This window comes from Pteropus medius, unplaced genomic scaffold (genome assembly GCF_902729225.1).
Source record: "Pteropus medius unplaced genomic scaffold, Ma_sr-lr_union100, whole genome shotgun sequence".
In the NCBI taxonomy this organism is placed as follows: Eukaryota; Metazoa; Chordata; class Mammalia; order Chiroptera; family Pteropodidae; genus Pteropus; species Pteropus medius.
In genome coordinates, this window is record NW_024350926.1 from 2,220,341 (window position 1) to 2,244,853 (window position 24,513).

General features: G+C 34.0%; 1 protein-coding gene and 1 pseudogene across 8 annotated transcripts in view; one reads left to right on the forward strand and one right to left on the reverse strand.

The window, feature by feature from the left end:
• The window catches only part of SGK3 (serum/glucocorticoid regulated kinase family member 3), a 106,930-nt gene that overhangs the window by 67,026 nt on the left and 15,391 nt on the right, over nt 1–24,513 (forward strand). For 4 of the 8 annotated variants that reach the window (XM_039841792.1, XM_039841794.1, XM_039841795.1 and 1 more), the window contains 9 exons: nt 1,570–1,653; nt 4,360–4,432; nt 7,059–7,134; nt 13,340–13,427; nt 17,380–17,432; nt 18,251–18,289; nt 19,888–19,945; nt 22,239–22,322; nt 22,423–22,554. In XM_039841792.1, coding sequence (XP_039697726.1) covers nt 1,570–1,653; nt 4,360–4,432; nt 7,059–7,134; nt 13,340–13,427; nt 17,380–17,432; nt 18,251–18,289; nt 19,888–19,945; nt 22,239–22,322; nt 22,423–22,554 — 687 coding nt within the window. Of the gene's footprint in view, nt 1–1,569; nt 1,654–4,359; nt 4,433–4,889; nt 5,104–7,058; nt 7,135–13,339; nt 13,428–17,379; nt 17,433–18,250; nt 18,290–19,887; nt 19,946–22,238; nt 22,323–22,422; nt 22,555–24,513 lie in introns of those variants that run through there. The other 4 variants (XM_039841800.1, XM_039841797.1, XM_039841799.1 and 1 more) reach the window with 4 other exon arrangements.
• Nucleotides 9,531–9,692, reverse strand: LOC120585604 (uncharacterized; annotated as a pseudogene).

Sequence of the window (24,513 nt, forward strand, 5' to 3'; positions counted from 1 at the left end):
TCCTGCTGCAGGAGTATGCAATCTTGAATGCTGCTGAGATAAATCTGTAGGCTAGTTTTAGAAGCAGGGCTCACCTTCACTGGCACCTTGGCCAGGTCCTGGACCCTCTGCTTCTGCACTCTTCTCACGTGAGCAGTATCCCCTTACAAGCAATCCCAACGTCCTACACCCAGTAGCTTCCTCTATGACCGCTGGGTACCTTCTTGGTTAAGACTGGAAGAGCCACATCACCACCCTGTAGCTCATGTAGGATGCTTGGCTGCTCTTTTTCTTTTAGTCTAAGTGATTCATCACCTACCCAGGTGTCTGGTACCAATGTCTTTGCTTCACCTTCCAGGTGAGACCTTTTTCCCTCTCTCACAGAGGGATGTAGCTTTACATTCTGGAACTCTTCCTACTGTGGGCCTGTTAATGTACCCATATCTCAGATGATACTACAGAATTCGTGCACTGTGATCACATACAGTATCAGGGAGGTCCTTTCTCACAGTAGTATCTAACTATGAACTTGTCAGTGTTGCTAACCAGTCTTTCATGGGAAAAGATAGTTTATACATATTTATATGCCCATCTTCTAAATTTAACTTGGTTTATTTTAAGTTGTCTAACAGACTATGGGCCATTTTATTGTGAACTCCAAGCAACTCATATCTCTTTCTCTTAGTCTTCACTCACAACCCGAGCCATTCATCAGTAGAGCCTTTCCTCATAAATCTGTATTCTTGTTATTTTTCTCTTAGAAATGATACAAGATCTTTGAGATCCCAAATAGATTTTTCTGCATTGGTACATTGAACTATAATCTAAGAGTATCTATGAGATGACTTGTGAAAGTTAATTCTATATTATAACTGTTGATGATTTGATACTGGTTCTAGTGCATGGAAGGTTAGAAGATTTAGATCTTAGTCTCACAAATCTGTGAACTTGAGAGTGTTACTTCATTTTTGGGGGGCCATGATTTCCTCATATGTATACTGGGAGCTGTAATATTTTTTCTGCTTATTTCATAGGGTTGTTGACTATGGTTATATGCAATTATGTCTGTATGAAAATATTAAATGCATGTAGGTGGCAGTAGGAAATCTGATGATGAATTCTTAGTTTGAAAAATACTGTATAAAAGATGACCTGGAAAAAGGAGAACTAATAATTGAGTGTTTACTATGTACCAGGCATCATTTTTTAAAATACTTTATAATTTCAGGGTAATGGTTACTGCTGGAGGAAAACAGGGAGAATATCATCAGTTGAATCTGTAATGTTTTATTCTTGGGGAAAAAAATCTGAAACAAGAATGGAAAAATATTAGAATTTATCTAAATAATGAGTACATTATGTGTTCACTATATTCTCTGAAAATTACAGAAATATTTCATAACATTTTAAAAATAAAATATTACAATCAACAAGATAAGATAATTGTGTGTCTTGGAGAATCATATAAACATTAACATCTAATATCAATTTCATGAGTATGGAAACAGATTATTCACATATTTAAGTAGCTAATGTGTTTTTTGTAATCAAACTTTATTGTGTTATTTTTATTATTTTTTGTTCTCACAGGTTTATAAAGTTCTGGTCTCAGTGGGCAGGAGTGAGTGGTTTGTCTTCAGGAGATATGCAGAGTTTGATAAGCTTTACAATACTGTAAGTAATAGTTTATAAGGTTTTTTAAAACGAAACACCAAAGAAAACTCTAAAATAAGAGAGATTTTATTCGAATGATTAAATAATACTCATATATCAGACAAGCAGAAAAGGGTAACAGATTCTTCAAAAGTATTTGAACTTTAGAATTCTTACAAAAAAAGGTGGAGTGGGGACTGTTGAGAAGTTTTAAATAAACTATTGAAGATACGACATGTGCAGCTTAAAATACATTTTAATGTTATAGAATATTAGAAATAAATCCTTTCTACCTACCTCTCTAATAGCTGTAATTATCATGTTATCTCTGAGTGCCCAACACTTTCTTAGCTTTACTGTTTTCTTCTGTTAGTTTTTTTTTTAATACATATGCAACTGAACTTATTGTCTATAGTTTTAAGTATTGCTCAATCAAAGGATATTGAGACAGTCTTTTTGACTATATATGAGGTCCCACTTTTGAGACAAAATAATAGCCCGTTAGAGTTTGTACATGACAATATCTGCTGTAATTTTTCAGTGATCTTGTTTTTTAAAGGGCTTATATTGGAGGCTGGGTGAGGGTTGAATGCTATCTCGATTTGAAATTCTTGGATACCATTATTATTAGCATTTTTGATAATTGTACAGATCTGATTGTACTTATGAGGATACCTGGGTTATACTCAGGTAAAAGTAAAATAGTGGTAACAACACATGTATGCACTCACACAGGGTTTCTATGAACTTCTCAGAGAGATAAGATCAGATTTTGTTTAATGAACTACTAATAACTTAAAAGTTGAGATTTCGTTTTGCACTTTGCTTAAGAGATTATATAGGCCAGATTTACCTTCTAAACATGCTTCCCTTTGTAGAATTGTTTAAAAGCGGGAGGAGTGTAGGGGATGTCATCTGAAAACTGAAGCGTGTAGAGATATATGTGAGAGAAAAGTTTAGCATCCTTGCGATGGTTTCATGATTTAAATGACTATTGATTAATTAGGTGGAGTGTTAATATTTGAGTATCTTTAAGCATAAAGGTAAAGTAGGAGAGTTTGTTTTGTTACTTTTCATTCTCTCTTTCCATAAAACACCCCATCGTAAGTTTTTTGCAGAAAATTTTCCTTAACCAGTAGTTTTTATTACCTATATCCCTCATTTTTCCTGTATTTTTCTTTTTTCATCTTTTTCTTATTTCCCCATTTTCTGTGTCTACCTCTCTCATTTTATAACTCTCCAATTCTGCCTCCTGTGGTAAGGGGTGAAGAAAAAAAACAGGAATAATATCATTTTTTCAAACTGCTGAAGTGAGATTAAACCTGGCCTGGATTTCCCTCAGTTTGAAAATACAAATTCTTTCCCTATATTTCTTTTAGAATAAAAGACAAAAAGTGTAGTTTCCAATCTGTAAGCATTTTGTCAGTTTAAATGTGTTTTTTGACTGTCATTTACATTTTAAAACTTCTTTATGGAAATTGTTGAACACCTACAGAAACAGAGACTAGTGCAAATATAGAAAATAATATAATGTACCATCCAGCTTCAGCAATTACATGGCAATTCTTCTTTCATCTCTGTCCCTATCCAGCCCACTGTAATTTTGAAGCAGACTTATACATCATATCATTTCATCTGTAAATGTTTTAGTATCATACACACACAATACCATCATGACACCTAAAACTAATGATAATGTCTTTATGTAAAATAACCAGTCAGTGTTTGTGTGACTGGTTGATAAGTCTGTCAAGTGTCTTTTAATTCCTAGATTTCCCCCTCCATCTCTCTTATCTTTTCTTTACAGATATTTTGTTGAATAAACAGTGATATTTGTCTGCAGACTTTTCAGTCTGGATTTTGCTGATAGCATGCTCATGGTGTAGAGTGATTAATACGTTCTTCTATTCTATTTCCTGTCCGTTGGTAGTTAGATATATAGTTTCTGTGTGTGTGTATGTGGCTCTCTGACCTGAAGCTTACAATAAAAATAAGCATTAACCCATTTTTATGACTTTACTGCCCTAAATTTAAGTTCTTCAGGGCCAATTTCTTCCTTCTCTGGGGATAAGCAAATCTGATAAATGTATTAGAATAATAATAGAGAGAAGGCTAAAGTAGAGGATATTGAAAGCAAAATTAGCGAGCTTTCATAGAAAACAATTGTCAATTTATTCATAGAACACAAAGGTCACCTCTCCCTTGAGGTAATGAATGGTAATATGGATTCATAACGTACACACCAGATTCTAGTCTAAGCATTTAACATAATGATTTCTTTTAAGCCTCTCAACAAACCTATAAGATAAGTACTAAAATTTTACAGGCAAGAAAACAGAGGCACAGCGATGTTAAGTAGCTTGTCCAAGCCTATATTGGGACAATATTAGGATGATTAGACAGTCTGGTATTTTATTGGTATAATTTACTATTGCACATTTGATCATGATATATTTAAAAGTTTGTCTTATGATGGATTTTCTTGTTAATCAGATTGTATTTTGTTTTTTTTTTTAACTTTAAAAATTAAGTTTATTGGGGTAACATTGGTTAATACAATTATATAATTTTCAGGAGTGCATTATAATTTGACATCTGTATATTCTATTGTGTGTTTACCACCCAAAGTCCAGTTTTCTTCAGCTAGATTGTATTTTGTTTTGGTGCATGAATAACTAGAAGACTTATAAAATTAAGTTCATATAATGTTATTTTTTAAAATTCTAGTTAAAGAAACAGTTTCCTGCTATGGCCCTGAAGATTCCTGCCAAGCGAATATTTGGTGATAATTTTGATCCAGGTAAGCAATAACTTCATAGATGAGCCATAAGTGATGGCTGAAGTTTGAAGATGAAATTCACATATTTTTTGTATTGTACAGTGGCACAAAACTCTACAAAGCTAATTGATCTCATGCTCTATGAAAATAATGCCTCAGGAACGTGCTTGTTGTGCACTAGGCATTGTTTTAAAGACATTACATGTTTTAATTCAATCTGCACAACAACCCTTTGAGTTGGGTATTATTATTATTATCATCTCTATTTTAGGATAAGGAAACTGAAGTACAGTTAGGTTGATTAATTTGACCAGGGTCACAACAGCTAGTAAATGTCAGATTTGGAAGTTAAATTTAAGCAGTCTGGCTTCAGATAACTTTATCGATCATTAGGGATAATTTAGGGTACTTTTCTAATCCTGAAGGACATTCTTTGTTACCTTGAGAAACATTTATTTAACATATACTCTGTACACAGCACCCTGCAACCCTCCGAATGGAGTACCAAGAAAATGTTCTATTGCTCACCCTTGGGAAGCATAATGACACAAAGGATCTCAGGAGCCTGGAGCCTGTATGTCTGAAGGCTCAAGCCTGGAACTTTTCACTAGAATCCAAGAAAGCAGTCTAGGTCACAAATAACTACTTATAGACAGAAATCCTATCAGAAAAGTCATCTGTCTGTGCCATAGGTGAATCCCAACAAGCCAGAGTGCTCTCCCTCCACTCCATCCTACCTCCTCAACTAATGTGCTTGTAGCTGTGTAACCCATTAAAACTGTGATTCCTTACATGCCTGCTTTCTTGGTCAAATTGCTTATCTCGACTGCTTCCTCTCTATAACCTAAGCTTGTACCATCATTTTCCCTCCCACACCTTTTCACTGGGCCGTGTAGAATTCTACCCACAATGAACAAACTTTATCTTTTTCGTATTTCTTTCACATTCTTGCTTTAATTAAAACTTAGTCCCCCCCGCCCCCCCAGGCTGCTGGATCCCCTGTGGCCCTCTCTTCTTTTACATTGTATTCAAGATTGGTGAGGGTTCTCACTTCCCCTATATACGCAGAATTTTCACTTGAGTTTGTAACTACAAGGTAGCTTCTTTTACCTCTACTGCATTCATGAGGAAACTGGAGAGTTAGCAAGTATAGTTTTTAATGTAAACCTCACATACGCTTTATTGTCTGGTGGCATAAAGAATGCCCTTGGAGTTTTACAAGATACCTTCCTGAAAATTTTCAACAATTTCATAGTCGAACAAGAAAAAAGTTCCAAGTGCTTCTAGATCTTAGTGACCAGATATAATTTATATTTGTTCTTTTATATTTATACATTTGAGAAATGGAAATAAACCTACATGACTGGAAACAATCCATAATTTTGGTGACAAACACTGTATGTTAAAGCTTTATTGAGTAGAAATCATTTAACAAAACCAAAACTCACTGTTAAGTTGAATGTTGTTGATAGGTTTTTATCAAGACGTTCACCATTTGAGACATTCTCTCAAATCTCCTGCTTTTTCAATTTTTAGAGTATACAATTGCTTCTCAACTTAGGATGGAGTTAATGACCAGATAAACCCATCATAAATAGAAAACATCTGAAGTCGAAAACACATTTAACATAACTAACCTACTGTGAACATCATAGCTTAGCCTAGCCTACCTCAGACAAGCTCAGAACACTTACATTAGCCTGCAGTTGAGCAAAATCATTGCTACCACACCCCAGCATAACAAGGGAATACTGTACTGCATGCCACTAGCCCGGGAAAAGATCAAAATTTAAACTTTGAAGTGTGGTTTCTACTGAGTTCTTAGCATTTTCACACCATTGTAAAGTTGAAAAATGTAAGTCGAACCATTGTATGTCTGAGACCATCTGTATTTCTTAAGAATTAGGGTTTAGGATGATGGATTTTGACCTGACCACAATAAAAATAGTAATAGCTAAAAATTGTGCTGTTTCTGTCTACCAAGCATTCACCTATAAACTTATGTGCATTGTCTCATTTAATCCTATAACAGGTATAAATATTGTTATCTCCATTTTACAAGTAAGGATTCAAGTCTTAGAAAGGGTCAAGGTCAGTTAACTAGTAAGTAGCAGAAACAGGATATTTGAGTAATGTTTTCTAATTTCTAGAAACATTTGTGCTTACGCTTCATTGTAAACTGCTGTTGCATGAGCCTGTTATCAACAGACAAAACGCTTTGAAGATGCTGTACAGTGACTTGTTAGGAAAATGACCCAGTGTATTTTTTTAATTAGTGTATTTTTTCAGTCACCAATGTCATACTGTTAATTTTCATTTGTTACCTGGTAGTACATGAGGAGTTGGACAAAGAAAATACCTTCCCAGGTTTTTTTAGAACCTAAAATAAGCATTTTTTTGGAGAATTTTCTTTTGGAAGATATGTCATCTGCTTTACTTTAATTCTATAGTCATTGGATTTATACATTTTAAAACATATATATTTCTAAGTATTTGTTTTTTATTCTATATCAAGAAACATGAATTAAGAAATAGCTTCTTAATCAGACATCACTATCTTGTACTTACCTCTTCTTATGTAACTGCATTGATGATAATTAAATAGTCTGACATAAATAATCCTAACAGTTTATGTCTCTCTCAACAGATTTTATTAAACAGAGAAGAGCAGGACTGAATGAGTTCATTCAGAACTTAGTCAGGCATCCAGAACTTTACAGCCAGTAAGTGGTTATCATTGTGTTCTAGAGAGGTGCTGAAATCGAAGCTACAAATATTGAATAAGCTACTGATATAGATTTTATATGTTCTGTGGAATGTTACTGTGATATATATCATAGATATGTCTATGACATAGATATCCAATATATATATATATTTATATTATATGTATATACATATATGTATATGTGTTTGTAAAATCTTCCTCAAGCATTTTTCCCCTGGTATTCTTAACTGCTCTTCTGACTATCAACTCAAGGCCCAAGTTATTTTCTTTTTCCTTTTGTGCTTGCCTTAGTTTTATAGATTAAACGTGAAAGGATTTTTCAGAATACACAACTAAATACTTTGCTAATTGTTTGATGTTATATTTATTCATGTATTTAAAAAGCATTTATTAAGTACCTGCTATGTGCATTGGGAATATAAAGAATGTTCATCATCCCTACCTTCCAGAGGCATAGACTTGCAGTCTAGTGAGAGAAACAGATATCTCAACAAGCAATTAAAGCTAGGAAAATTTTATAGTAGAGGTGCTAGAAGATAACAGAGGAAAATGTGGCCAGCTCTTCTTGATGAGATCAAGGAGGGCTTCCTGGGACTTAAAGAAAAGTCATTCAAGAAAAAAAAAAAAGGCAGGAAATACATTCCAAGGAAAGAGAGCAATATGTGTAACAGAGTCTCCCAGAAGCCCGGATCATTCAGGACACTTAAGCGTGACTGAAACACAGAGTAGGTTTTCAGAAAGGAGATGAGGCTTTGAAGGAGTTGGCCAGGGTTGGGCACATATGCCACACTTCTCGTTCCACCTTGGGCCGTGTTCTCTCCTATCAAGAAGGCCTCCGGTCCTCCACACAGCATTCTAGGCAGCCACTTAACATGAAGGCACTTGCCCAGCCCTGAGTTTGTCTTGTGCTAATGAGTTTAAAATCCTTCCGTAGACCAGCAGCTCATAATGATGGCAAAAGGGTGGGTCCTATCAGAAATTCCGAGGCACATATAGGTAGATCCATGATTTGAGTCGTGTTTTCCGTTTTGAGTCTGATAATTGGGTCATGGGTATTCATTATATTTATTGTGATATGTAATTTACATATGTGTTACTTTTTTTGTATGTATAAAGTATTCTAAGAAGAAATAAAGAGGGTAAAGTAAAATATCTGGGAAGCTTTTCCGCAGCTCACCTATCTGTGTAAATGTAAGGGTTGTCTTTTCAGAATCACAACACTGAAGGACTGTATTTTTAGCAGTTCTAAAAATTTTTTTTTCTTAAATATAGTTCTTTGCCATTTGTATAGTTTGTTACAGTGGGCTCCTACCATTCTGAGCTGGTCCTCTGATCTCCTTTTTTGAGTTACTTACTATAATTTACCAAATTAGTAAAATGTTGGAATCGGACCTCCCATGACCAGGATGGTCTGCCCAGTGCTCCGGGTTGCTCTCAGCGCTCCTAAGGACAGGGTCGGGGTGGTCCAGCAGCTTGTGCCAGCTCCGGAATTAGCCGGTATGCCTTTCCATTCAGGGCCTCCAGCAGATGACAGGGGAGCACGAAATTGGGGACAAACCTTGAACTCAGGGTTCCTGCATCTGATGTATTCCTCATCAAAGAGCCTTTTATTATTTGACTCTACATAATTTGTTTTTAAACATTATGCCTTTTTCTTAGGACAAATTCTATGTTATCTTCAGCTTAGATCTATCATTCTAACCTTTCATTTTTTTTCATATGCACTTGAGATTACTTCGAGTTGGAATATTACTGGCTTGTTTGAAATATAATTCATACATTGAGAGCTTAAATTCATTTCCTTCTCTGACGGAGCCTTGCATGGAATAAGTATAGAATATATGGTGGTAGTGGTTATTATTTCTCCTGATATTTTGAACAGTGTTACTCAGAACCTCTAACACTGTGTGTTAAATTCTAAATATTCATTCTGGATCTAGAAGAATAGTAGTTTAAAGACATTACATTTGGTATTAAAATTCAACTAAAAGCAATTTGGTTGTTTTAATTTTAACATCCTACATAACATAATACATAATTCTTAAATATATAGCCCAATGGATTTTTACGAGCATATGCACTTTGTAATTACCACCATTGGTAATTACCACCGTTCAAGGTAGAGAACTTTTCCAGCACCCCAAAAACAAATAGCCAAGATTTTTTTTTAACTTACTTTTAACTGACATTTTCTTTTTCATAAAAGTGACATTTTGTATTTTCTGGATCTTATCGGTTGCTAACAAACCTTTGTTAATTTTCATATTCTTCATTTGAATATCAAACTATTTATAAAATAGTACAGATTTAAGAGAGCAAGAAGAAAAGCCAATCAGCAAAGATATCTTTTTTTTTAATTATTTTATTTCATTTTTATTTATTTATTTTTTACACCTACAGCACCTGATCTTCCTAGGTGGTCTCCCATCCAAGTACTAACCAGGCCTGACCCTGCTTAGACCCTGCTTAGATCCTGCTTAGACCCTGCTTAGCTTCCGAGATCAGATGAGATCAGATGAGATCGGGTGCATTCAGGGTGGCATGACCGCAGACCAGCATGTGTATCTTGAACAACTACCTTGTGCCTATTGTTATTACTGTGTTAGGGAAATGCCTTTTGAAAATAGCTTTACTTCAATAGAGGAGAATTTACTTTTGAAACAACTTTAAGATTGATTTTAAAAATCATTAAAAAACCGGAATGAGATATATTCATATTTCTCTAATATCTGGATAAAAGGTTTTCTGAGCATATTGGCAGCGAATGATGTATTATAAAGTAAAACTGACAGATTTGACTAATAAAAACGTTTGAACCCCCAAAATCACAAGGGAAATTAAAAAGCAAAAATATAGAAAAACTTTTCCATGGTAAAAAATAATAGATAAATATGCTTAATATAGAAAGAGCTCATGTAGATAGTACTCACTTAAGACACCAAAAGAGAAATAGACAAAGTACATTAATGATTTAGAAAAGAGGATACACAGATGGCTGATTAATTACCAAAGAAACTGAACATTTCCTTATCTGAGAAATGCAAATGGAAGCAAAAATGTCTTGTTTTAGCTTTATTGCAGCATATAATATATAGGAAAGAGCACAAATCATGACTATACAGCTTAACAAACTGTGAGAAAGTGAATACATCTAAGTTGCCACTTCCCCAACCAAGAAATGGAGCATTACCAGCACCCTGAAGCACCTCGCATATCATCTCAATCTCTATTCCTTCCCTCCTTCCCAAAGGTGATTACTCCCCTGATTTTTTGGCAGCACGGGTTAATGTGCCCTGTTTTTGAACGTTATATAAATGAAATCATACAACACATATTCTCTATCTGGCCATGTGAGAGTCATCTGTGTTGCTGCATAGAGCTGCAGTTTGTTCATTTCCATGGCTATGTAATGTCCCATTTTGTGCCTATACCTCAGTCCACAGCTGATGGACATTTGAGTTGTTTCCATTTTCTGGCTGTAATGAAGAATGTTCTTATTAACATATCTTTTCGTGCACATGTGCGAGCATTTCTGTTGTATCTCGGAGTAAACTTCTGGGTTGTAAGCTGTGTATATATATGTTTAGCCTTAGTAGATAATGCGAGATAGTTTTCCAAAGTGATTGTACCAATTTACACTTCTACCATCAATGTATGAGAACACATTGCTCACGTTACCAACACTTAGTGTTGTTAGTCTTTTCAATTTTAGCCATTCGGGTGAGTGGGTAGTGGTACCTTATTGTTGCTTTAGTTTGTATTTCACTGCTTACTAATGAAATTGAATATCTTCTTTTTAAAATACTATTTTTCAATTATTAAGTTATCCGAGATGGTAATATGAACTTAACATTGCATACTAACCATGGCTGGAGAGAGTCTTCGGGTTGTTCGTAGACTGTAGAAGGGTATAGTCATTGGTGTGACCTCTCAGGAAATGAGCTTCAACTGTATTTAAAGCCCGAAAATGGTTTCTAATTCAGACCAAATATTTTAATTTTCAAAAACCTGTAGAGAAAGTCGTACATGCACTTCTAGTGTTACGCACAAAGATCGTTAATTTCAACAGCATAGTAGCGAAGTTGGGTAGTTAAATATTGGAAGCCACCTTTATGTCCTAAAGTGAAAGAATCGCTGAATAACTTTCAGTGCATCCATATTATACAACATATATCTATCAAAAATGATTGTTTACAAAGAGTTTAACAACTTGGCAAAATGCTTATGATGTAATTTGTAGGTGAAAAACATTAAAATACTTTAAATATAGTATGATCTTAACTGTAGAGAAAAAGATTGAAATGAAATATGCAAAATAAGGAGTAGCTGTCTCTGTGTGCTAAGATTGAAGAAGTTTTTTGAGGTAAAATTCACATAACAAAATTCATCATTTTAATTATTTTAAAGTATGCAAGTTCATTGTGGGTTTTAGTATAGTTACAGTGCTGTACAGCCATCATTGCTATCTTATTCTATCTCCCTAAGCCTAATCTAACATTACTGTCACCCCAAAAAGAAAGTATACTTTCGAATTTCCCCTTTTTTTTACTCTTTGGCAACCATTAGTCTGCTTTCTGTCTTTATGGATTTGCCTCTTCCAGACACTTCACATAAGTGGAATCATACAATACGAGACCTTTTCATCTTCCTTTGTTCATTTAGCGTAATGCTTTTGAGTTTCATCCAAGTTGTAATGTGTACCAGTACCTCATTCCTTTTCATAGGTGAATAATATTCCATTGTGTGGATATATACCATATTTTGTTTGTCCCTTCATCATTTGATAGACATTTGGGTTGTTTCCACTTTTGGGCTATTATGAGTAATGCTGCTAGGAACATTTGTGTATGAATTTGTTGTGTGGGCATCTGCTTTTATTTCTCTTGGGTACATACTTAGCATGGGGTTGCTGGGTCATATGGTAATTCTGTGTTTAACTTTTGGAGGAACTGCCAAACTTTTCCACAGTGGCTGCACCATTTTATATTCTCACCAGCCCCTCCCCCTTTTAAAAATTATTTTCATCTTTCTGAATTTCTTATCACGAATGTATATTATTCGTATTTAATTATTATGAACAATTTTAGAACTCTTGCTTTTGTGACAACATGGATTGACCTTGAGGGGTGTTGTACTACGTGAAATAAGTCAGACAAAGATAACTACTGTATGCTCTCATGTATATGTGGAATCTGGAGGAAAAAAAAACAAAACTCATAGATACAGAGAAAAGATTGGTGGTTGCCAGAGGCAGAAATTAATTATATCTCAAGAAAAAAAATAGAACAATTCAGGAGGAGGTACCTCAGATATAGAGATTTAATCATTCCTCAGGAATGTCACTAGTCCATTCACGGCCTCTCTTTTAGTCCATTTTTTTCTCTTGTTCTTTGATCTTCATACCCATTTCTTTATTCCCACTGTCGATACCCACTTTAATATGTTTGTTATTTGTCTATAGATGTCTGTTTATTGACTGTTGCTTTGTGTCTGTATTTACTGTAAATACATATACGGATCTGTTCTGTAGTACCTTGTTTCTGATTGCTGGTTGATATTCTGTTCGGGCTGTTACCATAACTTGCTTACTCATTACCCACGTGGTATAAATGGCTATTTTGCTTCTGATTCACTACTGTAGAGAATGTTTCAGTGATTAGTTACATGTATTTGACTGAATGAACCTGTCTGTGGTTTATTCATAGAACTGGAATTTCTGGGCCCAGGAAAAATGCATACACACTTTCATCAAGTATTGCCAGATTGCTTTTCAGAAAAATTGCCTCATTGTACATTTTTATCAGTAAAACATGAGGGTGTATTTTTTTTCCCTATATCTCTACCATCTTTCGATATTATATCTTCCTAATTTTTGCCAGTCAGTGGACATAAAGTGGAACCTCATTATTGTTTTAATTTGTATTTCTTGGATTATTAGTGAATTTAGGCATCTTCATCAGTTTCCTTAATTTGGGTTTTCTCTTCTGTGAACTGCCTGTTTATACCTTTGCCCATTTGTTTGTTGGATCCCCTATTTTTGAAAAATTAATTTGCTTATCCTTTTATAATAATGAACATAGAGGGTTTTGTTTGGCTTTATTAATGTAAATGCTACTATAGTTATTTTTATTTTCATTTTAAAAGGGAGAAAAGCTGTAGAATGCTTTCAAAGTCATAATAAAGTTAATTTTTGTTTTTAGTCCAGATGTCAGAGCATTCCTTCAAATGGACAGTCCAAAACATCAGTCAGATCCATCTGAAGATGAGGATGAAAGAAGTACTCAGAAGGTAGTAAGAGGGATTGTATTTTTTTAACAGAAAAAAATACCATTCCCCAAAGATGAAATTATTGGCAATTTAGGACATTTACTTAAAACGAAGTAATTTCATCCTTCGTAGGTTTTCTACTCTGTAGAATACATAAAGACAAATGTGTACACCTCTTATTGATTACCATTTCTTATAAAATTTATAGAATGAGTACTTTTACAATAAAAATTAGTACATGTTTAATTGAAAGAAGTTTTGAAAATAGTAAGAAGAGAAATATTATCCATATTATCACCAACCAGACCTAGTAATTTTTAACATTTTAGTGATTTTCTTTCTCATCTTCTCAACATATAGGGATTTTTTAATTATCTCATTTTAATTTTATAATTCTGCTCTCTTCACTTTACATCATATTTTTTGGTCACTATATGTCTTCATCATCACTATACTTGAAAAGGATATTTTTAAAAAATAAACTAACATATAAATGTAATGAACTTGTGCCTTAGTATGAAGTTATTTTCTACATTTACTTTAGAAAAATTATGTGGGAAAAGTAGATGACAATAATTTAAGTCAAAAGATTATTAGCAATTTAAATTATAATTACAAATGGGATATAAATACGATAATACCTTTATAATTCAAAATTGGTTATTGGTACTTGTTAAATATATACATGAAAATCAGATGTTGGGTTGAAGGGCATTTTTATTTTTATAATGTCTTTTAATTTTGTCATGGTTCTGTTTTTGTAATTTAAAAAATAATATTATGAATTGGAACATTAATGTCCCACAGCTAAAATCATCATTTGAAAATAGATGTTTTTTTTTTTTTTTGGTGACTACTGGAAAGTAGTCATGTTTCTATGATGCCCCAAGAGGATTCTCAGTTAAGAGAATAGTTTAACTTTCCTATCTGTGACATGGTTGCTCCTGGGACAATGTAAAAGGATATTTTAATTTTATATCTGCGCAGCTTGTCAAAGGAGAAACAACAAACTGGAAAAATATTTGTAACAAATAAGGCCTAAGATGGAATAACATCTATATAAAAATCTCATACAAACGGATTTTTGAAAAGAATAATATTTAAGATCCCAATAGTTAAAAGGAGAAAGAGACCTGAAGAAGTACTCATAGTAAATAAATATGTGGGAAAATGTTCAACCTAATACCAATAGTAAATGAAATTTTTAAATGAGAGTTTTCTTTTCTTTGCCATATTAACAAAAAAGTAAAGTAAATAAAATAATACAGAACCGAGAAGGTAAGGTACAATGGGCACCCTTAGGCATTACTTAATGTTATTATAATCTTATGCAACTCTTTTGGAAAGCAATTTGGCAATATGTGTCAGACATGAAAATATTCATGTCACTCGGGAGTTGATGAAAAGAAATAATCCTTCATACAGAAAGATGTTCATTTTAATATGATGTATAATGAAGAATTAGAATCAAGTTGCCTATTCATCAAATAGTATTTGTCTCTATATTGTACATTTAAAAATATTTTTGAAGATGATATAGGTTAAGTTTTGACATACAAAAAGAAATCAAGGTATAAAATTTTATACTCATATTTATAGTATGATTATAGTCAGTTTTTGACAGTTATGCAAAAACTGTGAGATTACTCTTAAATATTTACAAAATTATCTGTTGGCAAAGTTATGGATTTTTAATAAAGTCTTCTTCCTAGTACTTTACATATTTTCCAACTATGACTATTTTTGAATGAAAAAGATGAAACTATTCAAAAATATTTCAAAGGATAAAAATCTGTGTATCCATGATTTTTCATGTTTTGCTTGCTAATCATGTTGAGCATACGTAAATTTAGGTCATTTAGTGATTGTCTTGCTTTGATATAGGAGATAGCTGATTTTGAAAGGACCAGACTGAGATTCCTGGGTCTTGGCTCCTGTTCTGCCACTGTTGGCTTTAGATCCAAATTTTGTTTTCTTTTTTTTACTTCATCCATAAAATCTGAAGCTTAGACGAGGGTCTTTTGCAGTATTAATATATGGGTAAAAGGGATTTCTTCAAAAAAGGGAAAGAGCCATACTTTGTCTTATAGTTGTAACTATAAGACTTTAAGTGGGTAATTAAATGAAGTGAATAGCCAGAAAACATCCAAATAAGCATCTGGACCTACTCCTTATTTATATAGAGAAAAATTGAAGTCAAGAGAAGTCAAGAAACTAATGCTCTTGATTAGTGTTCACTCTGTTAAAGAATTGTACCTCATCTTCCATTTAGTGATTAGATGTAATCTTTAAAAACAGGGAGAATAAAACATTATCTAATTATATATCCCAGTAATTTTCATTATTATCTCAGAAATGTGCTCCATATGAAAAATCACGGCCAAAGGAGAAAAAAATCTTGCTACACGTTAATGTAATTCAGGGGACAGGTTATCCTTGTTATTGTTTAATCCATGTTTATTGGATTCATTTCCTTCATCTGTGTAAGAAAACTTCACTAAATGGAAATGTGATCCAGCTCTCTGCCCATTCATTAAAAGAAGTGTATTGAAATTACAGTTTAGCTTGGATTATGTTATCAGATTCTATAGAACACCGTAATATTTAAACACAATCACAATATATTTAAGTCAAATTATTATTCCATACACCTTAAACTAAACATATATTGCTGTATGTCAATTTTATCTCAATAAAACTGAGGGGAAAAAAAGATGTTGTTACAATTATGCCACAATAGGGCAGTTCTCATTTAATGAACCAGAGTATTTCTACATTTTTGTCTTGTGGCAGACTGTTATAGTTCCTTATATTTCTGCCTTTTGGGTATTGAAAATTTATTACATGAAGATTTTTCATGTAAAAGTATTGTTAGGAAATAAATTTGATTTATAAGTAGAAAGCTAGTGCCAGTGTTGTTTCATAAGAAATGTTATACTTCAGAACTTTTGCCCTTTATTTTTAAAAATTGCTTGTATTCTGGAGATTATGTTTCAAATGAATTTTAAGTAGAACAATATATGACATATATCCCTAATAAGAAATCGCTTAGATAAAATTTATTGGTTCTGATTAACTTAAAAAGTTTTTGAAAGCTTATTTCATATCTATAGCTTATATGAAGAATAATTGTATAAGACTCTAGTAAAAGTATACATATTTGAGATATATGTAACTAATTTAATTCTCTGAATGTATAAAGAATTTCAGAGTGCATTTATGTGAAGCATAATGCTCTTACACATGGCTTTTATTTATGAAAAGTGCTCATTTTTAGCAGGATCATGGGACTAATCTTTTGAGATTATAAGTTACATTTCTAGCTAATTATTGATGAACTAGAATCTTTATTAGTTAAATTACTTTATGACATACTAGGTGAGTAAAGGTTTGCTTCTAAATTGTAACAGAGATTAAATTTACTATGTTAACAGTTGTAAAGAGAAAAACCTATCTAAAATGTTGATACTACTACAATGATATAATTAGAAAGGAAAGCACTCTTGATTTTATGTATTTGCTTTAGAAATAGGTTTACCTCCCATCAAATTAAAACTTTCAATCCAGCATTTTCAGTCTTCATCGTCATATTATCATTTCCTATGTTCGATAAGCTATTATTTGAAAAATTGAAAAACGAAAGCCATTTTAACCAGTTTTTTAAATGTGAAAATTATTCCTCTTAAATTGCGGTTTCAATAGCCACCTCTTCCAGTTTACGTCATCGTTTGCCACTTTGAGCTTAATTTCTGCCTTATTCTTTTCTTTACAACTGCTCTTGAAATTTATCATAAAAATGATTATGCATATTTCCAAATAAGTCAATACATTTATTAAGAATTAGGACTTCAAGTTACTTTAACGTGGCAATACATCAGATATCTGGTACAGTTAGGTATATTTTATTTGAAAAATATTCATTGACCATCGAAGCTTCAATATGAACAATAATTTTTTTTCTTCCCCACTTCAACAGCTACATTCTACCTCACAGAACATCAACCTGGGACCATCTGGAAATCCTCAGTAGGTTTGATTTGTTTTAAACAGCCCTTTCAGTTTTAGGAAGATCTTTTTTTGTGAATGTGCAGGTAGAATTCTACCAGTTTAACTGGAAGCCTATGAACTATAACCATAGTTACAGTGACTATAATACTGTCATATGCTTGCCTAATTTACTGCTCTAGCTTTGCATTGCTTTAGTACAGCTCTAAGGTATTTTTAATCCACAAATTATTGAGCAGGTTCTGCTATTTTTGCCTTTGTCACTTTCTCTGTCTCTCTATCTGCCTCTCTCTCTCTCTCTCCCTGTCTCTCCCCGACCCCACACACCCCCATGTATGTAGGTGTGTGCACATGTGTGTGTAATATCAGTAGACTGTATTTCCCAGGAGACCCTATGTCCTGGGAGACACTTGGGAAGTGTTCTGACGAAGGCACCTGTGCAGGCCTAATTGATGTTCTCCTGGTGCTCAGTGTCATTGTCACAACCCTACTTGTTAGCCAGCTTGTTCCACAGTAGTCATGATGGATATTAGCCTATTAAAGGCTCTTCAACGTCCTTTATGCAGTTTCCCCTGTAGTCCTTTCTTTATTTGACCCCAGGGGAAACATTTTGAGGAACACCAGGAGTGGTAAATATAGATTTCATCTTGAGTGTCAACTCCAGCAATTCACTGGAAGTGAATGCCAAGACCACTTATTGACTTGGTTTGAGGTGCGCCCTGACAGATAAGTGATGTCTGCCGTGGGTTAGAGAAGGAGTTTAGTGTTGCTATCCTGACTTAAAATTATTTTCACAGCCTTATTGGAAGAATTCTAAAGTATTCTATCTTTTATCCCAGGATACTACGCTTCCCTCACCCTTTTGGTCCACTTAAACAGTGAGTATAGACAGATAAGAGACATGGTCCAAGGATTGGGTCCTGGGACACTTCAGCGTTATAGCAAGGTGAGGGAGGAGCGAGTAAAGGAGACTAAGGAAAGGAGGAAAACGAGGAATTGGTGTCACACAATCAGGTGAACAAAGTGCTCAAAGAGGGAGTAATTAAATCTGTTAATATCGCTGAAAGGGCACATAAAATGAAGATTGAGAACTGACTGCTGCATTTGATAAGTCACTGGGGACGATTACGAGCAGTTTCAGTGATGTGGTGGGTGCGAAGACCCTGGCAGGAAAGAGTTCAAGAGATAACTGGAGGAGAGGACAGCAAGTATGGGTAATGAGTTTTGATCACTTACTGAAGAATTTTTGCTGCCAAGGAAAGCAAAGACGTGGGATGTTAACTGGAAGAGAAAGTTTGGTTTTGAGCATTCTTTTTGGTCAGCCAGCATAGCATTGTGTTGGTCAGGCAGCACAAAAAGAGAAATTTGCTTTCAGTTAGGGTTTATCACCAATAGTTGACAGTGCATCCTTGGGGATGGCCTCAGTGTGTTTACTATGAGGGATTTGCATATTTTTTCACTACCTATTTAAAAAATGAGTTCAGTATCTCAGCATATCATTAAGGAACAAAATAACTAGTCCAAAGAGCAAGTTCTTGAAGAAGAAGAGGAACATCTAAGCTGAGTTACGTATTTATTTCCCTAACCTTCCCTGTTATTATTTAACTTAGACTTAGTGTTGCTCTTGTGTTTGAATTGACTATTCCTTTCGATAATGAATTGAAGCAAATTTAGAATTTAAATGGAGTCATTCCAACTCTCCCTTGTACAATTTAAGAATTCGAACTGTGTTGAAGGAAACAGTTCTTCTGGCTGCTTAATCTCAGCTTTCTGCTACCCTGTGCTTTTGCCTACGTCCAGCCAATGCCATTTTTACCTATAAGTTAATATAAATAAATCTTAGTATTCCTTCTGGCTTTCCTACTCCTTGCTTTCCTATACTGCCATTTATGAGAATAAGCAAAGACTTTTTTTCTGTAATGTATAATATCTCACTTACACACACCAAACACTGTGATGACGTTTTTTCCTCCATCAGAAATCTTTTAGTGACTTTATTAGCTATTTCAGCTAGTAACTTCCTTTTCAAAAGAATTACCAGGCTAGATAGTCCTTGGAGTGTATCACTAATTTATATAGTTATTCAGCTTCCTCGTTAACAACATCGGTGAGGTTTATGTTTAATAAAATTGGTTTAGACAGAAGCTACATTGAGTTCAAAGCTATATATATTGTACATAATATCGATCCTTTTCTCACAAGCAGGTTATTGAAGTTTCTCTTAAGCAAATTTTAACAGGCTTAAATAAAGTTATAAATGTCTTATCTAATCAGAAAGTAGATATTATTAGTATTTATTATTACCTATTTTATATTAAAGACAAGATACGACCAGTGTGAAAGCTGAAGTCTCCATGCTGAAGTGTTTTGTACCCAACATTTACTTATTAAAGAGTAAGATGCTAAGAAATATTTAAAAATTAACATCTTTTCAATTTCTGGGAGGCTGATTCTTGTCGTTGTTCATTTATTTCAGTGCTAAACCAACAGACTTTGATTTCTTAAAAGTTATTGGAAAAGGCAGCTTTGGCAAGGTAAGAGTGTTTTTATTTTCTCATTCAGCGAATAAGTTCTTTAAGGAATGCGTGCTTTGTGTACGCAAGGCCACAGGGCCTGTTGGTAGGCAGGATGTGGAGCTAAGGTGTTTTCTCTACCTTCAAAGTATTGACAGAATAATTAGAAAGATGAGACATCTACTCAGATTCTAATGTAAAACTCATTTGTTCAACAAGTACTTGTCAAGCACCGTCTTGAGCCCTGGTTAGATTATATTGAACAAAACTGACACCATTACTACCTTTGTGATGCTTATAACCTAGTCGGGGAAATAGTCAATTAAAAATATGCAGTCAGATAAATAATTGTAAGTAGTATTGGGACTGTCAATGAAATGAACAGAGTGAAGTGACAAGAATGTCACTTCTTAGATGGGTTGGTCAGAAACGACTTCTTCAAAGAGGTGCTATTTAAGCTGAGGCTGAAAAGGCAAAAATGAGCAGCTGTGTAAATAATAGTTGGGGAAAGAAAGGGCTGTGTAAAGACCCTGCTTCTCCTCAAAAAGTGAGTGTCAGATGAATCACTTAACTTGACAGCGTGGCCATACCAAAGAAGGGGAATCACTTAAGGCCAGAAGTGTCATAGATGGAGTTATCAGAATTATCAAATGTACTTAAGTGCTTTTTTGCTTTATACTTCAATCTGTAGTAAAAATAAACATGTATGTGCTTAATTACACTTTGCTCTATTCATAGCTTTCGGTATCTCTGGTTTGTTTTCTGTGTTGCTGGTTACTAGAAACTGGGCCCATGCGGTTAACCCCGTGTGTGTTTATTAATTCAGCAAATGCATGTTGACCACCTGCTACGTGCTGGGCAATAGAAAGCTAAAAATGGATCCTGCTCTCAAAATGCTCACAGCCCACTGAAGTGTTAGAGATATTCTGTCATTATTAACAAGAAGCACCATCTTTTGGGGAACTTCATGTTCAGATCTAGAGTCTACCAAAGCTGGTTCTTGCACACAGTATGAGGTGTAGGGTCACAGTTCATTTTCTTCCCCAGGGGTAGCCAGCCGATCCCAGCTTAGTGAAAAGTGTTCTTTCACTGCTGCTCTCCGGGAACTTTATATATCCAGTGTCCACGAAAGCATGGATCTACTCCTACATCCTTGTTCGTCAAGAGGTTATGCTTAGCCCTTTGCGTATCTGTGGAAGTTTTAGAATTAGCATGTCAATGTCCACAAGATTCTGTTGGATTTTGTTTGAGATTACACTGAATCGAAATCAGTTTGGGGAGAACTGCCATCTTCATGTCATTGATTGAGTCTTCCAATTCATGACCATGACATATCCCTTTGTTAATTTAGTTCCTCTTTAATTTTTCTCAATACTGTTTTATAGTGTTTTTTGTAAAGTTTTTACAAATCTTTAATTGGATTTATTCTTATGTGTTTTGTCTTTTGTGCCATTTGAAAATTAGTGTTAATTACTGAAGATGAATGTATGTATTACCTATGACACATTGGTTCTACTTCTAGCTACATATCCAACAGAAATGCATGCACATGTGCACTAGGAAATGCAGAGGCCAGAATATACATAGCATCGCTATTCATAAACAATCTAAATGTCTATCAACGAAAGAGTAGATTAAATTATGTAATGCCGTATTCTACACAGCAAGAAAAATGCAAAAACTATTACTATATACCACAATATGAATTCATATTAGATAATTTGGAGTGAAAGATGTCAGACAGACATCTTTTTTATATGATCCTAATTACATAAAATTCAAAAATGTCAAATCTTATCTTTGTTATTCAAGTTGAGATATTTACCTATGAGGAAGACAAGGGTGAGTAGTTTGTGGAATGGGGCAAAAGGGGGACTGCAGGCTACCAACAAGGTTTTACTTTTTGACCCGGTAGTGGTTACACAGTGTGTTCATTTTGTAATAATTTACTGAACTGTAATGATTGGTGAGTTATTCTACTTACGTGTTATGTTTAATAAACATTTAAAGCCTTGCAAAATGGTTAGAAACCAACAAAGTGCAACAAAGCAAGAAAAGCAGAGTATACCAAAAGAAGCAAAAGCAAACAGAAATGCAAATCCACAGTGTGTTTGAAAAACAGAAAAATATCTAAGGAAAAGTGATTTATAGAAGTAAATTTAGGAGTTTTCAATTTTTAAGATAAACATCATATTATCTAGGTCCCTTGTAGACTTTCTCTTTATAAAATTTAAGTATTGATTTATTGATAAGTGAATTAGTCCTATCAAAATATTAAAATTTTTAATAGTATGCCAATTTTTAACTACAACAGGTTCTTCTTGCAAAACGGAAACTGGATGGGAAATTTTATGCCGTCAAAGTGTTACAGAAAAAAATAGTTCTCAACAGAAAAGAGGTGAAGTAAAATAGCTTTGTTTCTCCTAAACCCCTTTTCTCAATTAACAGAATTGTTTTCTGGTATATGATCCAAGTTGATTCTTTACCTTTTTTTACAGCAAAAACATATTATGGCTGAACGTAATGTGCTCTTGAAAAATGTGAAACATCCATTTTTGGTTGGATTACATTATTCTTTCCAGACAACTGAAAAGCTTTATTTTGTTCTGGATTTTGTTAATGGAGGGGAGGTGAGTTTTATAATTAGTTTTCTAATGTTGACATTGTTTAGAAAAAATAGAATAAAGTCAGTATTTTTCTTAAAAGTTTTTGGAAGGTTAGTCCAGCATCAACAGCTATTTGTTGAGTAGCAACAGTATTTACGGTACTGGCTAATAAACACAATGTACAATGTGGAGCAGTGTTTAACACTGGGCTTTTTTCTTAATCAGCTTATGGTATAGATGAGACAGTTCATAAAAATACCTTAGTATGTAATTTTGTAATTGTTAGAGCTATATTTGAATCTGATCATGTCATTCAGTAAGAAATTTTTTTTCAAAGAGTTGTATGAAATCATGTTAGTTGAAAGTATGAATTTGGGTGTCATTTAAAATATATGAATTAAGGACTATAGAGTAGATATCTCCTGTTTGTGTTTTAGATTTTCATTGTATTTCTCTGTTCTTTTTAATTAATTTCTATCTGCCATTTTTCTCCTGGAATTTCCTTTTATGTAAAGGTTTGGCAATGGCAAAAAAAAAAAAAAAAAGGAACCTTAGTATAAAGCTACAGTCTTCATGGATAGTTCTGTCACTGACCTATATATCAAGAATAATATACTGAAGCATTAGAATAAAACATGAGTCATAATTTAGATAATTATCGCTTCATTAATTGCACATAAATATTACTCTAGCCTGTCATTTTCTAAAATGTGCAAACTATTAATCAAATGAGATGATCCTCTCAAAGTATTCTGTAGTGAAGTCAGTTTGGAAAATGTTTCATGTTACATCCCATTGGTAATTAACATTATGTTTTTTGGTGATTCTTAATATGTTTCAGCATGTTAGAGACTTTGAGTTTTACCTTAAACAAAGCCAGGATTTCTTTAAAAATTTCTTATCACATAGTCCCCTTTTTTGTTTGAACCAAATCTGTTAATAATTTCCCTCAAAACTCTAAAGGAATATCGAAATATATTTATTTTGGGAAATGCTGCTGTTATGATAATAATCACAGTAATAGCTAACATATATCCAGTATACTGCTCGGCCCAGCACTCTGGCTCTTTGTATGTATCATTTTATCTTCACAACAGTTTTATTATGTAAGACAAAGAAACTGAGGCACAGAGAAGCTAGGTAACATGCTCAGGTCGTATGGTCGGTATCTGGAGCCAGGAGTTGAACTCAGGCAGTCTGCGTCCAGGATCTAGGCAGCTGACCTCCCCTATTCCTCTCTTCTCAGTCCTCACACCATTCTAATTTGTTTCATCTCTGACTTGTGAATGTCTCTAAAAAATTTGTTTTAACCGACAGATACTGCCATATTTTTATAAAGGAATCTTTATTCCCTCGTCCCAGAACAGAGAGAGAGAGAGGGAAAGAATATTTAAATCTTACTGTAGCACACTTAACTGGAATAAAGGAACTAAAAGGAAGACTAGTTTCTCTTCCTTAAACCTGAAAGGTGACCAGACACACCCAGATCATTTGGAGGAGATCGTAAAGAGAATCATTATTCGACCCCCTACATGTATGTAAAAATGCCTTCTGACTCTTCAGTATAGAAGCAAGATTATGAATCCCGCAGGCCCCCCGACTCAGCGATGCAGATGACCCCACGTTTTCCCTACCTTTCGGGTTGTCATTTTAGTTCATGCATGCATGAGTGCTAACATATAATGAGAATTTATTGAGGGCCTGGCACTTTGTAATTATTTTACATGTGTTATTTCAGTTCATCACCATTCTTTGAGATAAACACTTGTACCCATTTTATAGATAAGGAAATTAAGGCTCATAGAGGTTAAGTAACTTTGTCAACATCACAGTGTTCTAGTGAGTGTTAAACCCTGGATTTAACCTAGACGTAAGTACCACTCTGTGTCCTTGAAATGTCATGTGAGACATCTAACTGCAGATGGATCCTACAGCAGATTTTATCTGTGATTTTTTCATGCTGTTTAGGACTTTGCTTCTGGG